We start from the raw sequence: 14,013 nt of genomic DNA, 5'->3' as shown, positions 1-14,013 counted from the left end.
CTTGGAAGGTTGTATTTTTCTAGGAAGTTGTCCATTTCTTCTAGGTTTTCCAGCTTGTTGGAATATAGGTTTCCATAGCAGTCTTTAATAATTCTTTGTATTTCTGTGGAGTCTGTCGTGATTTTTCCATTCTCATTTCTGGTTCTGTTGATGTGTGTTGATTCCCTTTTTCTCTTAATAAGTTTGGCTAGAGGATTATCTATTTTGTTTATTTTCTCAAAGAACCAGCTCTTGGTTTCACTGATTTTTGCTATTGTTTTATTCTCCTCAATTTTGTTTACTTCTTCTCTGATCTTTATGTCCCTCCTTCTGCTGACTTTAGGCCTCATTTGTTCTTCTTTTTCCAATTTCAAAAATTGTGATGTTAGACTATTCATTTGGGATTGTTCTTCCTTCTTCAAGTGTGCCTGGATCGCTATATACTTTTCCTCTTAAGACTGCTTTCACTGTGTCCCACAGAAGTTGGGGCTTTGTGTTGTTGTTGTCATTTGTTTCTATATATTCCTTGATCTCTATTTTAATTTGTTCGTTCATCCATTGATTATTTAGGAGCATGTTGTTAAGCCTCCATGTGTTTGTGAGCCTTTTTGTTTTCTTTGTAGAATCTATTTCTAGTTTTATACCTTTGTTGTCTGAAAAATTGGTTATTTGAATTTCAATATTTTGGATTTTGCTGAGGCTCTTTTTGTAGGCTAGTATGTGGTCTATTCTGGAGAATGTTCCATGTGCACTTGAGAAGGATGTATATACTGTTGCTTTTGGATGTAGCGTTCTATATATGTCTATTAGGTCCATCTGCTCTACTATGTTGTTCAGTGCTTCCGTGTCTTTACTTATTTTCTGCCCGGTGGATCTATCCTTTGGGGTGAGTGGTGTGTTGAAATCTCCTAAAATGAATGCATTGCAGTCTATTTCCCCCTTTAGTTCTGTTAGTATTTGTTTCACATATGCTGGTGCTCCTGTGTTGAGTGTATATATATTTAGAATGGTTATATCCTCTTGTTGGACTGAGCCCATTATCATTATGTAGTGTCCTTCTTTATCTCTTGTTACTTTCTTTGTTTTGAAGTCTATTTTGTCTGATATTAGTACTGCAACCCCTGCTTTCTTCTTGCTGTTGTTTTCCTGAAATATGTTTTTCCATCCCTTGACTTTTAGTCTGTACATGTCTTTGGGTTTGAGGTGAGTTTCTTGTAAGCAGCATATAGATGGGTCTTGCTTTTTTATCCATTCTGTGTCTTTTGATTGGTGCATTAAGTCCATTTACATTTAAGGTGACTACTGAAAGATATATACTTATTGCCATTGCAGGCTTTAAATTCGTGGTTACCAAAGGTTCAAGGTTAGCCTCTTTAGTATCTTACTGCCTAACTTAGCTCGCTTATTGAGCTATTATATACACTGTCTGGAGATTCTTTTCTTCTCTCCCTTCTTATTCCTCCTCCTCCATTCTTCATATGTTGGGTGTTTGGTCTGTGCTCTTTCTAGGAGTTCTCCCACCTAGAGCAGTCCCTGTAAGATGTCCTGTAGAGGTGGTTTGTGGGAAGCAAATTCCCTCAGCTTTTTCTTGTCTGGGAATTGTTTAATCCCACCATTGTGTTTAAATAGTCGTGCTGGATACAGTATCCTTGGTTCAAGGCTCTTCTGTTTCATTGCATTAAATATATCATGCCATTCTCTTCTGGACTGTAGGGTTTCTGTTGAGAAGTCTGATGTTAGCCTGATGGGTTTTCCTTTATAGGTGACCTTTTTCTCTCTAGCTGCCTTTAAAACTCTTTCCTTGTCCTTGATCCTTGCCATTTTAATTATTATGTGTCTTTCTGTTGTCCTCCTTGGATCCTTTCTGTTGGGGGTTCTGTGTATTTCCATGGTCTGTTCAATTATTTCCTCCCCCAGTTTGGGGAAGTTTTCAGCAATTATTTCTTCCAAGATACTTTCCATCCCTTTTCCTCTCTCTTCTTCTTCTGGTACCCCTATAATACGGATATTGTTCCTTTTGGATTGGTCACACAGTTCTCTTAATATTGTTTCATTCCTGGAGATCCTTTTCTCTCTCTCCATGTCAGCTTCTATGCGTTCCTGTTCTCTGGTTTCTATTCCATCAATGTCCTCTTGCATCTTATCCATTCTTCTTATAAATCCTTCCAGAGTTTGTTTCATTTCTGTAATCTCCTTCCTAGCGTCTGTGATCTCCCTCCGGACTTCATGCCATTTCTCTTGCATATTTCTCTGCATCTCTGTCAGCATGTTTATGATTTTTATTTTGAATTCTTTGTCAGGAAGACTGGTTAGGTCTGTCTCCTTTTGTGGTGTTGCCTCTGTGATCTTGGTTTGCCTGTAATTTTGTCTTTTCATGGTGATAGGAATAGTTTGCAGAGCTGGGATGCGTGATGGCTGGAAGAACTTCCCTTCTTGTTGGTTTGTGGCCTTCCTCTCCTGGGAGAACAGCGACCTCTAGTGGCTTGTGCTGGGTAGCTGCGCGCAGACAGGGTTTCTGCTTCCTGCCCGGCTGCTATCGAGTTTATCTCTGCTGTTGCTGTGGGCGTGGCCTGGCTCGGGCAGCTACTCCAAAATGGTGGAGTCGCGTTAGAGGGGGAGCGGCCAGGAGGCTATTTGTCTCCTTAAGGGGCCTCCATGATCCCTGCTGCCCAAGGGATTAGAGTGCCCAGAGATCCCTGGATTCCCTACCTCTGGACTAAGTGTCCCACCCTACCCCTTTAAGACTTCCAAAAAGCACTCGCCAAAACAAAACAACAACAACAACAACAAAAAATGGCCGCTCACTTTTCTTTTGTCCTCTGGTGCCAGCCTCCAGTATCTGCTCACCAGTCTTGCTGCCCTGTTTCCCTAGTATCCAGGACCCCATGCATGCACTGTGTCTGTGCTCTGATCCGGATGGCTTTGGCTGGTTGTTCAGTAGTCCTGGGCTCCCTCTCCCTCTCCGCTCCGGCTCCTCTCCTCCCGCCGGGAGCTGTGGGGAGGGGCGCTCAGGTCCCGCCAGTCCGGGGCTTGTATCTTACCCCCTTTGCAAGGCGCTGGGTCCTTGCAGGTGTGGATGTGGTCTGGATGTTGTCCTGTGTCCTCTGGTCTTTATTCTAGGAAGAGTTGTCTTTGTTATAATTTCATAGATATATGTGGTTTTGGGAGGAGATTTCTGCTGCTCTACTCATGCCACCATCTTGGCTCTGCCCCTCCATATATCTTTACAACAAGCACTTCCCACATCCTGGCCTCCATGATATGAAGCAATCAATACTTTTAGTCAAAATAGCCTAAGTAGAAAAAATTATAACCAACTGATGCAATCTTGGCAAATCCACTGTCCTTGTCCTTAAGAAGCAGTTCCAGATAACTCACAGTCTCTGTCTCTTCTTGGGAGACCTGAACGGTAGATGGAGGTGGCAAGTGAGAACTGAGGATATCCAGAGCCCACTCTTGCCTAGAAACAGATTACGAACATCCACTTTGCCCTTTTTATTGTACCATTTTAAGCACAGCATAAAGGCTATGTAGAAGGAGTCTAATCTCATACAATAACTGTAAACTAATAATTTTGTTTAATGAGATAATCACCAAATAGAGGCATTTGAAGAACAGGGTCATTTCTCCTTCACATGAAGAACATTTCCTTGTAGTGGTGTTTTGGTTTCTATACTTAGAACTTATTTTGTAGATACATGTCTGAAAGTTACCTTTAGCACATCAAAACTCCCTCCATCTCATAATACAATTGCCCCAATTATAGAGAATAAAAGTATGCATCTGCAAAATGTGTAGCATGTGAGAATTAAGTTCAAATGATCTGTACTCTGCACTAGTACCCACCCATTCAGTGACTGATGACAAAAAGGTCATTAAGGGACCATGGTTTATTAAAATCAGCACTTAATACCAAAGTGGGTGGTCAGCCCCATGAGTCACTTAAGACTACTGATTTTGCTTTGATTCATATAGTAAAATAGCCTCTGAATCTCAGTTCTGGGGACTATTATATTTATTTAGCTTCTAATCACAGTTTGAAGTGGCTTTCTTCCAAGTAGTTTTTAAAACATACACCTGCAAAGCCATTTCTTGAAAAATGAAACACCCTGGAAAGCAAGAGAATGGAATGAGGGTATTTACTGCTCCCTTTGTATTTGCCTTTTGATTAACTAGTTCTGTACTAAGTCCTCTAGATAATTTTATTATAAAACTCATTCTTTGGGCAGCCATTTCTCCCTAGACCTCTCATTCCTCAAGGTGCTTCCTGCTCGGCATGGAGTCCTTTCGACAGGATGAGTGTGCACACATTCCCACAGGGCATGATGAAATCAAGAGCCTTCCCAGACTACTGGGCAGCAGATCAATGCTCTCCCTTTCCATGTCCACCCCCACACACAGAAACATTCAGAATCAGCAGAGCCACAGCAGAGAGACAGAGAGCAAAACAAGCTACTGACAGGGGAGGGTTAATCAGTCATTCATCTCCCTCTTAAATATGTGGGCCGTGGGTCCTTGTAGAGTGACTACCAGATGAAGGCATTGTGGGTACATCATCTCAAGAGCAGGTTTGATTTAGAGTAGAGAGGAGTTAGTGAGGTTTATTGCTTTACTCCTTAGAAAGAGGAAACGTAGATCAAAAGAGAAGCATGTCCTTAAAATATTTCTTTCTAATCATTTCTCATTCTCTTGAAGTTGTGTGTATTTCTGCTATTTTTATTCTGCCTATAGAAGACACATTCCTAGAATTCTAGAGTTTTTGAGATAGAAATCATCATTAACTCAGCATTCTGATTTTATAATTAAAGAAACGAGGGCACTTAGAATTAATTAAGTTACTTATTTATTCACCAAAAATGTTTTGGAGGGCATCTGTGTGCCTCCTAGATTCTGGGGCTGGCCAGCAATCCTAGCACTTCTTGCTCTGTAGATGCACCGCTGTGATCCCTGCCTCCCTTTTCACAGCACCTTTTCCTGTGTGTCTCCTCTTCTTATAAAAACACTTGAATTTAGGGTCCACCCTGATCTTGGATGATCTATTCTGAAGATCCTTAACTTAATTACATCTGCAAAGACCTTTTTTCTAATAAGGAATGAAAACACAACTAACTTTTAATTGGGTGTATCATATGCTTGACAAGTTGGTGTTCAGTAATTATAACACTAGAGACTGACTGACTGAATGTAAACCTGTGATTCTGTGTGGTTCTCTCGCTGTTGCCCACCATGCCAGATTTATTCTTGACTGTGTTTTTTTTTTTCCTGCCTTTCTTATTTGTATACCCTTATTCCTTCTTCTCCTCTTCCTTCCTCTAATTGTTTATTCAAATTCTACACATCCATCAAGGGCCTTTTCAAGATTTTGCCTCAAGTATTTCCCCAGTTTAATAACTGTTGCCTGACATGTATATAACCTGCACTATTATTTATCTGGTAATTCCTTTAAATTGATGCACTTTTTATTCTCAATTTGTTTGAAAAGGAAACCATCATAAATGAAGAATCTGTTTCACTTGGCATAAATTAACAGGAGCTATCAAATAACTATCATGCAAACAGAATATAATTAAATTCTAGCTAGATTGTGTTGCTTGCCAAAGGCTCTGAGTTTCAGGCTTGCTCATTGTTTAAAAATAAATCAAGATAAGCACTTGCTAGGCATTAGTAACATACTTGCATCAAATAGAAATTTTCAAAAACTTCCTCATTGAAATAGTCAAATAAACTGGAGAAAGCTGAAAAGAAAAAAACTTTCTCATGGAGAGTTTTAATCTTATTTAATGCCAATTTCTAGTGCTGCCTTATAGACTCTTTCATACAATGCTATGAATCTCATCCTTTGGAAAACATTAGTTTACCCGATCACCCAACTTCAATATCTTTTTTGTGAATTGCACCATTTATCTATGACACTTGTTTGAGAACTTAATCATAATGTTTCTTACATGATATTTAATTTCATAGGGGAAGATACAAGAAGAATCTCAGGATAACAAAGTCTTGGTCCTAAATCGTGGTTTAGTCAAATCAAAAGTAATGTCATATATAATGACTCAGTCAATGCTGTGTACAGGATAATGATAAGGAAAACTTGCACTGGTCAGAGTAAATTGTTTTTAAGCAAATCTGTTAAGAGTCACTTATGGGAATGGATGCATATATTCCTTCTGCTAGAAATTATTAATGATATATCATGTTCTATGTGTAATTATATTCAGATATATATATAGCTGGGAGCACAATATCTTTAATAAGAAGAATATTTAGCAAAGTTATTTGTTGTTTTGTTGTTAAGCTCTCTGTTTTAAAAGCTAATTGAGTAAAATTTGGCTTTAGATTAATGTGGATTAAAGCTCAGCAATTTAGAATTTTTTATGTAATAAGACATCCTTTTCATAGAGAATTAAACTCAATAAACAAATTTTTAGTTGCCAATGATCCTGAGTAAGGTTTCAGCCCTTACTAAACATCTAAGTTTGAGACTAGGTTAACAGAATGCTCTACACTCATTGGCTGTTTGAATTTACTCACTGTATAGGTCAGAGCTTGGACTTTCCTCAAAATGTACATGTAATATGAAAGTTATAAGTAAAATCAAGGAATAATTGTCAGTTTCTTCACATTTCATTAATTCTCACAACTTTAGCCATATCCTGTAGCAGTCATTTCTATTAAGCTTTTATATCAACAGAACTAAGTACAAATTTGAAAGTGGCATACCATATGAAAACATTACTACCTGTCAAATAGTATCTCCTTGATTTCAGGAATAAAGGTATATATTTCAGTTTTGATTAAATATGTAAGACTTGCAGAATTTTGTCATCAGACTAACAATACATTCATTCATACATAAAAGTCAGGACTTCTCATGACACTGAATATAAGGATTTTGAATTGTTGTATTTATATATTTTTAAAGATGCAGCCAAGTCTTAGGGCACAGTTATTTTTCTTTTATATATGTCCTCCTACAATTATTATGCAATTTTGAATGCTGAATAAAAGAAGTCAAATAAAAAATAATCAGATTTTGTCTGGTACAAGTTTAAATTTTTTTCATTCTCATTGTAGTCTACCAGCAAGAAAGGTTATGACTAATATTAACAGCAAGAGGAACAAAAGGTTTTGATTTTCTTATTATTCTAATCCTCTAAAAGCTGATAAATATTTTAACTACACTTTCCTAACACAGCATTATGACATATTCACAGGCATTTTAACTAGTTATCAAAAATAGAAATTAACTACGTAAACTTTCCATTCTAAAGGAAAATCTGGAAAAGTGGGAGGAAAACTATTTTATTAAAAAGGGTTGGCATTAGAACCAACAGACCTGAATGAGAATCCTGCCGCCCTTGAGAAGATAACTTCATTTTTTTCATCTAATATTTGCAGGTCAGCAGAATGGGAATAATAACATAATCCCTTGTAGACATCAACAAATACTAAGTGGGACTTATCATAAGAGTTACTTTAAAAATGGTAACTATCATTATTATAACTTTCATATTACATGTGCATTTTGAGAAAAGTCCAAGCTCTGACCTATAGAGTGAGTAAATTCAAATAGCCAATGAGTGTAGAGCATTCTGTTAACCTAGTCTCAAACTTAGATGTTTAGTAAAGACCGAAACCTTACTCAGGATGATTGGCAACTAAAATTTAGCTAGCAATTTTAAATGAAGTATTCATTTTTTTCCTGAAAAAATGAGTTCAGGTAGGTAGAATCAGTTTTACTTATCATTATTTTCTTTTTCATTAATTAATTCCATATGCTTTTACTAGAGACCTGGTGGAGGCCCTAGAATTGTAGCTGAGTAAAACAAGAACTCTCTGTCCTCATGGACTTACATTTTAACTGACAAGAAACACATTTTCTTAAAAATAAAGTAAAAATCTCTGTAGTAATAATGGTACTGCTAGCAAACGAAGCTGAGAGGTAGGCTGGTATGATGGGAAATGAGGAAGCAACTTTAGATCAGGTAATTGGAAAAGACGTCTCTGTGTGGTGGCATCTGAGCAGAGCTGTGAGAGGTGGAAGGGAGCCAGACAGCCTGGGGAACAGCAGTGAGGCACAGGGAAGAGCACACAGAAATGCCTGAGGAGGGAAGAGCCCCACAACGTCTCTACCATGGCGAGGCCACGCCGGGCAAAAAGGGGCTGAACTGTTAGAGATGAATTGAGGAGCAAGGCTAAGGCCACATCCTCTAAAGATTTGCCAGCCATAGTAGAAAGAATAAGGAGCAATGCGAGCAGCCAAGCTTAAATTTTAAAAGTTTTTCTATGTGGCTATTGCTGGTACTGAGGGGAGAGATGTGGGTGCTGGACAAACAGTAGCCAAGAAAGTGGTGAGACATATTTGGAATATATTTTACATCTTCAGCTCATAGCAGTGAAAGAAAGAGGAGAATCAAGAAGGCCACTACTTGTTGGCTTGGACAGTTGGGGAACAATGGTACCATGCATTGAGCCAAGAGGCAGATTTAAGGATACCAGTGAGTCAAGAGTTCTGTTTTGAGCATATTAAATTTGAGATACTGATAGACAGTCAAATGAAGATTCAAAGGGAGCAAATGCATATTTTATCCTATCATTACTGGGCTTCTGTTTGTTTCAAAATTATTTTCTACATTGTTTACTTGACAAATCTTGTTCGTGGTGCATATACTTAGAGTTGTTGAACCAATCTTTTCCTGTAATTCTTTCTAGCAATTTGACTTGTAGAAAGGTCTTCTGGACTATATTTATTCTAAAGGAATTCCCTAAGATGCAAAAGTACCTGTCTGAACCATCCTGAATCTTTCTTATGTCAGAAGTTGCATCCTATCTTAGTAGGAATACAACACAATATCAGCACCCCTCATGAAACTCCTACTGCAGGATCTGTGGTTGTCTGTGTTACCTTGGCAAATTCAAGATGGAAAGTTGTACCCAGCAAACTGTGGCACACAGGCCAAATCCAATCCCCTACAACTGTTTTTCTAAGTGAGGTTTCATTACATATACCTATTCTTTAGGTATTATGTATGGTTGTATTCACATTACAAGAACAAAGTTGAAGTGTTGCTACAGAGACTTAAGATCCACACAACTGAAAATACTTACTATTTGGCTCTTAAAGAAAATGTTGGCTGCCCTCCTCTAAAGTTTCTTCTAATCCTGAAGCCTCATGATTTTATGATTTGAGAAAAAGTGAATAAGAAATGATTTAAAAATCTGTATCCATCCACCACCTGTAATCATTGTGAGAGATCTGTTATTCAATGTTTAATTTTAGTTATTTCCTTTTCTTTTCTTTCCTCTAAAGCTGAGAATCAGAGTTTAACCAAAACAACAGAAAGACCAGGTAAGTTGATTTTCTTTTCTGTGAAGTTATTCATGTGTAAAATCTCAAGAATGAGACAAATTACATCATTTTGAGGAAAGGATGAAATAGTTCAGAGGAAAACATTGCATAACAACTAAAGTGTTAAGGAGAACTTGCATTAAAAAAACAACATGTAGGAACAACAAATCCTAGTGAGGATGTGGAGAAAGAGGAACCCTCCTACACTGCTGGTGGGAATGTAAACTAGTTCAACCCCTGTGAAAAACAGTATGGAGGTTCCTCAAAAAACTCAAAATAGAAATACCATTTGACCCGGGAATTCCACTCCTAGGAATTTACCCTAAAAATGCAGGATTACAGTTTCAAAAAGACATATGCACCCCTATGTTTATCACAGCACTATTTACAATAGCCAAGAAACGGAAGCAACCTAAGTGTCTATTAGTAGATGAATGGATAAAAAGAGGTGGTACACATACACAATGGAATATTATTCAGCCATAAGAAGAAAACAAATCCTACCATCTGCAACAACATGGATGGAGCTAGAGGGTATTTTGCTCAGTGAAATAAGCCAGGCAGAGAAAGACAAGTACCAAATGATTTCACTCATCTGTGGAACATAAGAACAAAGCAAAAACTGAAGGAACAAAACAGCAGCAGACTCACAGAACCCAAGAATGGACTAACAATTGTCAAAGGAAAAGGGACTGGGAAGGGTGGGTGGGAAGGGAGAGAGAAGGGGAGTGGGGGGCATTACGATTGGGACATATAACATGGGGGGGCACGGGGAAGGCAGTATAGCACAGAGAAGACAAGTAGTGACTCTATAGCATCCTACTACACTGACGGACAGTGACTAATGGGATATGTGCTGGGGACTTAATAATGGGGGGAATCTGGTAACCACAATGTTGCTCATGTGACTGTATATCAATGATACCAAAGAAAAAAAAACAACCCACCAAAGTGCATTTTGTAAATGGAATTTATGCTAGCCTTGTTACTAAAATATGCAGTCATTGTTAATAATCTGAAAATTAAACCAAACATATCATTAAAAAAAGAAAAAAAACATGCAGACCAGGAGAATTGAAGTATGTGACTGCATGCGCTGTGGCTGGAGTTAGTGGAACCAGCCGTGGTAAATGAATGAAGCCTGTGGAGTTGTACTCTGCTCACAGTTGACTGTTCCTATATTGACATGCTTCTCCCTGAGGTACGGTGTGTCTGTGAACTGTCTGCTCTGTACTTCCTAACAAACCCTGATCCCGTCATCCATAGAGATGACATTATAAATCGTGGTTAACAGCCTGAAATGTTATCACTACAAGTGCTCATGTTTTGCCATCCTTAGTTTTAAACTGAATAAATTTCAGATGGGCCAATAGGAATTGAAAAAGATTAGTTGTGCAGGGAAGATGGTGATGTTGAATCTTCTTGTTGTTTTTAATCACAGTTATTTGGGGGATTTTTATTTTCCTGCATTCCACCTTATACTTGTATAAATGACATATCTCTTAGGTTTTCAATCTTAGTCACTTCTGGTAATATAAAATGAGAAATATGTGAAATAAACCTAGAATATTGGGTAACTTTTAAAAACTTAGGAAAATAAAACCATGATAATTATGAGTGTCTCTAATGCCATTTTCACAGCAAATGTTCTAAACAATCATCATAGTATCTTCTACCTGTTGTTTGAGAAATTTGAAACAAATAATTATGCTTTTAACTTTTAATCATTTATCTTCTGCATAATAAATCCCCTGACTAAAGAAGTTTATTTTATACTGCTCTCTTATTTCACCTAATCACCCTATTTTTTATTCTTATTTCCATCAGCATAGTCTAGAAATGCCCTAGAAAAAGTACTGGAAAAAACAAAGCAAAGCAAAACACACAAATGGTGCAAACAGGCAGAGGGCAGCTACGCACTTCTGGAGAAGCCCTTCCCCTCTTCTTCATGAATTGGCATCTAGGAAAGGTTACAGGTGGCCGGAATAGTCAGTTCCTTTTAAGGAAGGACTGAAGCAAAGGCTGTATGCAGTGGACAGCTATGTTTCACCACGCTAAGCGTTCTTTCATGAACCCTTTCCTCACCTTTCCTAACTTCTTTTCTTTTTCCTTTTGTTTAAAAGATCTATATTTACATAATGACAACTTTAACTGTAATTGATGTTTAATTAAATGAGAAGGCCATTTAGACTCTTTTAAACGGAAAAAAAATGTTAAGAAAGGTGAGGAAAGGGTTCATGAAAGAAGTGCCTCTTTGACCTCTGGACTACTCTGCCTACTCTTTTTTCTAATCCTGAGTTCAAAGCTAATGAGGAGATGAAAAGACCCACTAAAAAGTAATACAGGGCTGTTTATTCCCTAGAGATGTATGCAGGCATTATGTGGCCATCACAATAATTTTTATCAATTATGAAATTCAGTTTTCTTTACTTTGTCATTTTCCCACAGACAGGCACAGCTAATAACTTTTCCTTGAAAATGAACTCCTTGATTTCTTTGATAAGAGACCTCAGCTCTGAAGAAAAACAGATGGACATGTCTCAGTACACTAGGAAAGGAATAACCATTTGCCTTTAATTTTCTGGAAAATACAACCATATTACTCAGGATTCTCCAAAGAAACTACATATATGTGTGTGTGTGTATACATATATGTATACACACACACACACACACACATGAGATTTATAGACAAGGAATTAGCTTAAGTGTTATGAGGGCTGAAAAGTCCCAAGATTTGCCATCCACATGCTGGAAGCCTGGAGGCCCAGGAGAGTAGATGGGTGATTCCAACCCAAAGCCAGAGAATTAGGAGTCAATTGTACAAGTTCCAGTCTGAAAGCCAGCACGTACAGGACGCAAGAAGAGGCAATATTTCAGCTTGAGTCCAGAAGCGGGGACAGACAGATGTCCCAGCCCAAGGCTGTTAGGCAGGAGGAGTTCCTTCTTACTCCTTACTTCTTACTGAAGAAGGGCAGGCTTTTTACTCCAGTCAAGGCTTCAATTGACTGGATGAGAGACACCCACATTGGAGAACAATATGCTTTACTCAGCGACTCATTCAAATGCTAATATCATCCAAAACAGACTCACAGACAAGCCCAGAATAATGCTTGAACAAATATTTAGACACCTCATGGTCAAATCATGTTGACGCATAAAATGAATCATTACAACAATATTCCCGTAGTGACCAGCACAACCTGTGAAAGATCTCATTGTATACATCTCCCTCACTTCCCTTAACTGTGTTGCAGAACTTTAACTGCATTGTAGACATTAATTTTGATGTAGAATTAGGAGCCAGAAAAGACATTACAAGTCCCACCAAACCAACCATGGGCCTTTGGAAAGGAGGATGCTCTGTGCTGGTATATTCACTGTGCTTGACATAATGTGTAATGCCTGGGAATTGGTTCTCTAGGAACTCATGTAACATGAAGCATGAATTATTCTGTACAGAATGTTGCTTCTCTGAGTATTCTAACTTTGACAGAATTTTGACAGTATTGTTCAGTTAGGATCCACTCAAGCTGGATTCTATATTCCATTTACAGCAAAGGAATATTCAGAGGTTTTGTCCTGTTCTTTTTAACTTGGAAGTTTTATGATGTTTAAAGATTAGTGGAGAATAAAAGAATTCACTTATGGAAGGAGAAATATATCAATACTTACATGGTAGTGGTGAGAACATTCTAAACCTTCCAGAAAGCTATGAACAAATTTCATTGATCTCACTGATAATGATGTCATTCCAAAAATAAGATTAACTCAACTCACTTAAACTCTGTTGGTTACATGGCTTGATGGAAAGGAAAGAGAAAGGGTTTTGAGTCACACTCAATTTATGTCTTAATTATTCTACCTACTGTCAGATGTGTTACCTTCTCTCTCTGAGCCACAATATCTCTCACCTTTAAAACACAGGATTAAAAGTTTTTAAGAATAAGGTGAATTAGCACTTATGAAGTAATTAGCACAGTACCTCATTCATTCTTTGTGTACTGTATATAATTTTCTGAAAGTAATAACTACTTATATTCAAATGATTAAAGAAAAATACATCTTATTTCTTCAAAATATATTTCTACAAAGTCAGCAAATATAAATAAATTTCCATTCACAGTTACTGGGTTAGAAGATGCTATTACCTTAGGTCAGTCACAATGATGGCCTAAAGCAAAATGAAAGAAATTTAAGATAAAACTTTTTTTTTTTGCATTGCTTTAAGAATATAACTAGGTCAGAAAGGTAAGGTCTAATGAAAACAGAGATTAATTTTCATCATGTGAAAGCAGAAAACTTCATCTTATAGGTGACAATGTATACTAGCTATCACAAAATGTTGATTGAAAGGAACCCTGACAACAATCTAAAAATCTTAGAGCTAGAAGAGACTTCAGGGATCCTCAGCACATTTAAAACACAAAATAGTACCAACCGTCCTCATAGCATTCATTGTCTACACCACATACATCTCCCTTGCGTATAAAATAGACCATTTTCTCCAGTAATGAAAGGATTGTGCTTCCTTTCCTTCAGTGAGGATGCTCAGAGTCAATTCTCATGGCAACACCAGAAACTGAATTGATGCTTGGTCTTAACTCTTAGGAAGAGTCTGTTTCTTTTATTTACATTTGTTCTTATTTCCTGTTTCCATTTTATTCACTTTATGGTATATATCA

General features: G+C 37.6%; 1 protein-coding gene across 2 annotated transcripts in view; it reads left to right on the top strand.

The window, feature by feature from the left end:
* EMCN (endomucin) overlaps window positions 1-14,013 on the top strand; it is a 104,292-nt gene that overhangs the window by 60,889 nt on the left and 29,390 nt on the right. For both annotated transcript variants that reach the window (XM_036886903.2, XM_036886902.2), the window contains exon 5: window positions 9,290-9,328. In XM_036886903.2, the coding sequence (XP_036742798.1) occupies window positions 9,290-9,328 (39 nt within the window). The remainder of the gene's footprint in view (window positions 1-9,289; window positions 9,329-14,013) is intronic.

This window comes from Manis pentadactyla, chromosome 5, assembly GCF_030020395.1.
Source record: "Manis pentadactyla isolate mManPen7 chromosome 5, mManPen7.hap1, whole genome shotgun sequence".
Taxonomy (NCBI): domain Eukaryota; kingdom Metazoa; phylum Chordata; class Mammalia; order Pholidota; family Manidae; genus Manis; species Manis pentadactyla.
Note: the sequence above shows the minus strand (reverse complement) of the source record. Positions and strands in the feature narration are given on the sequence as shown.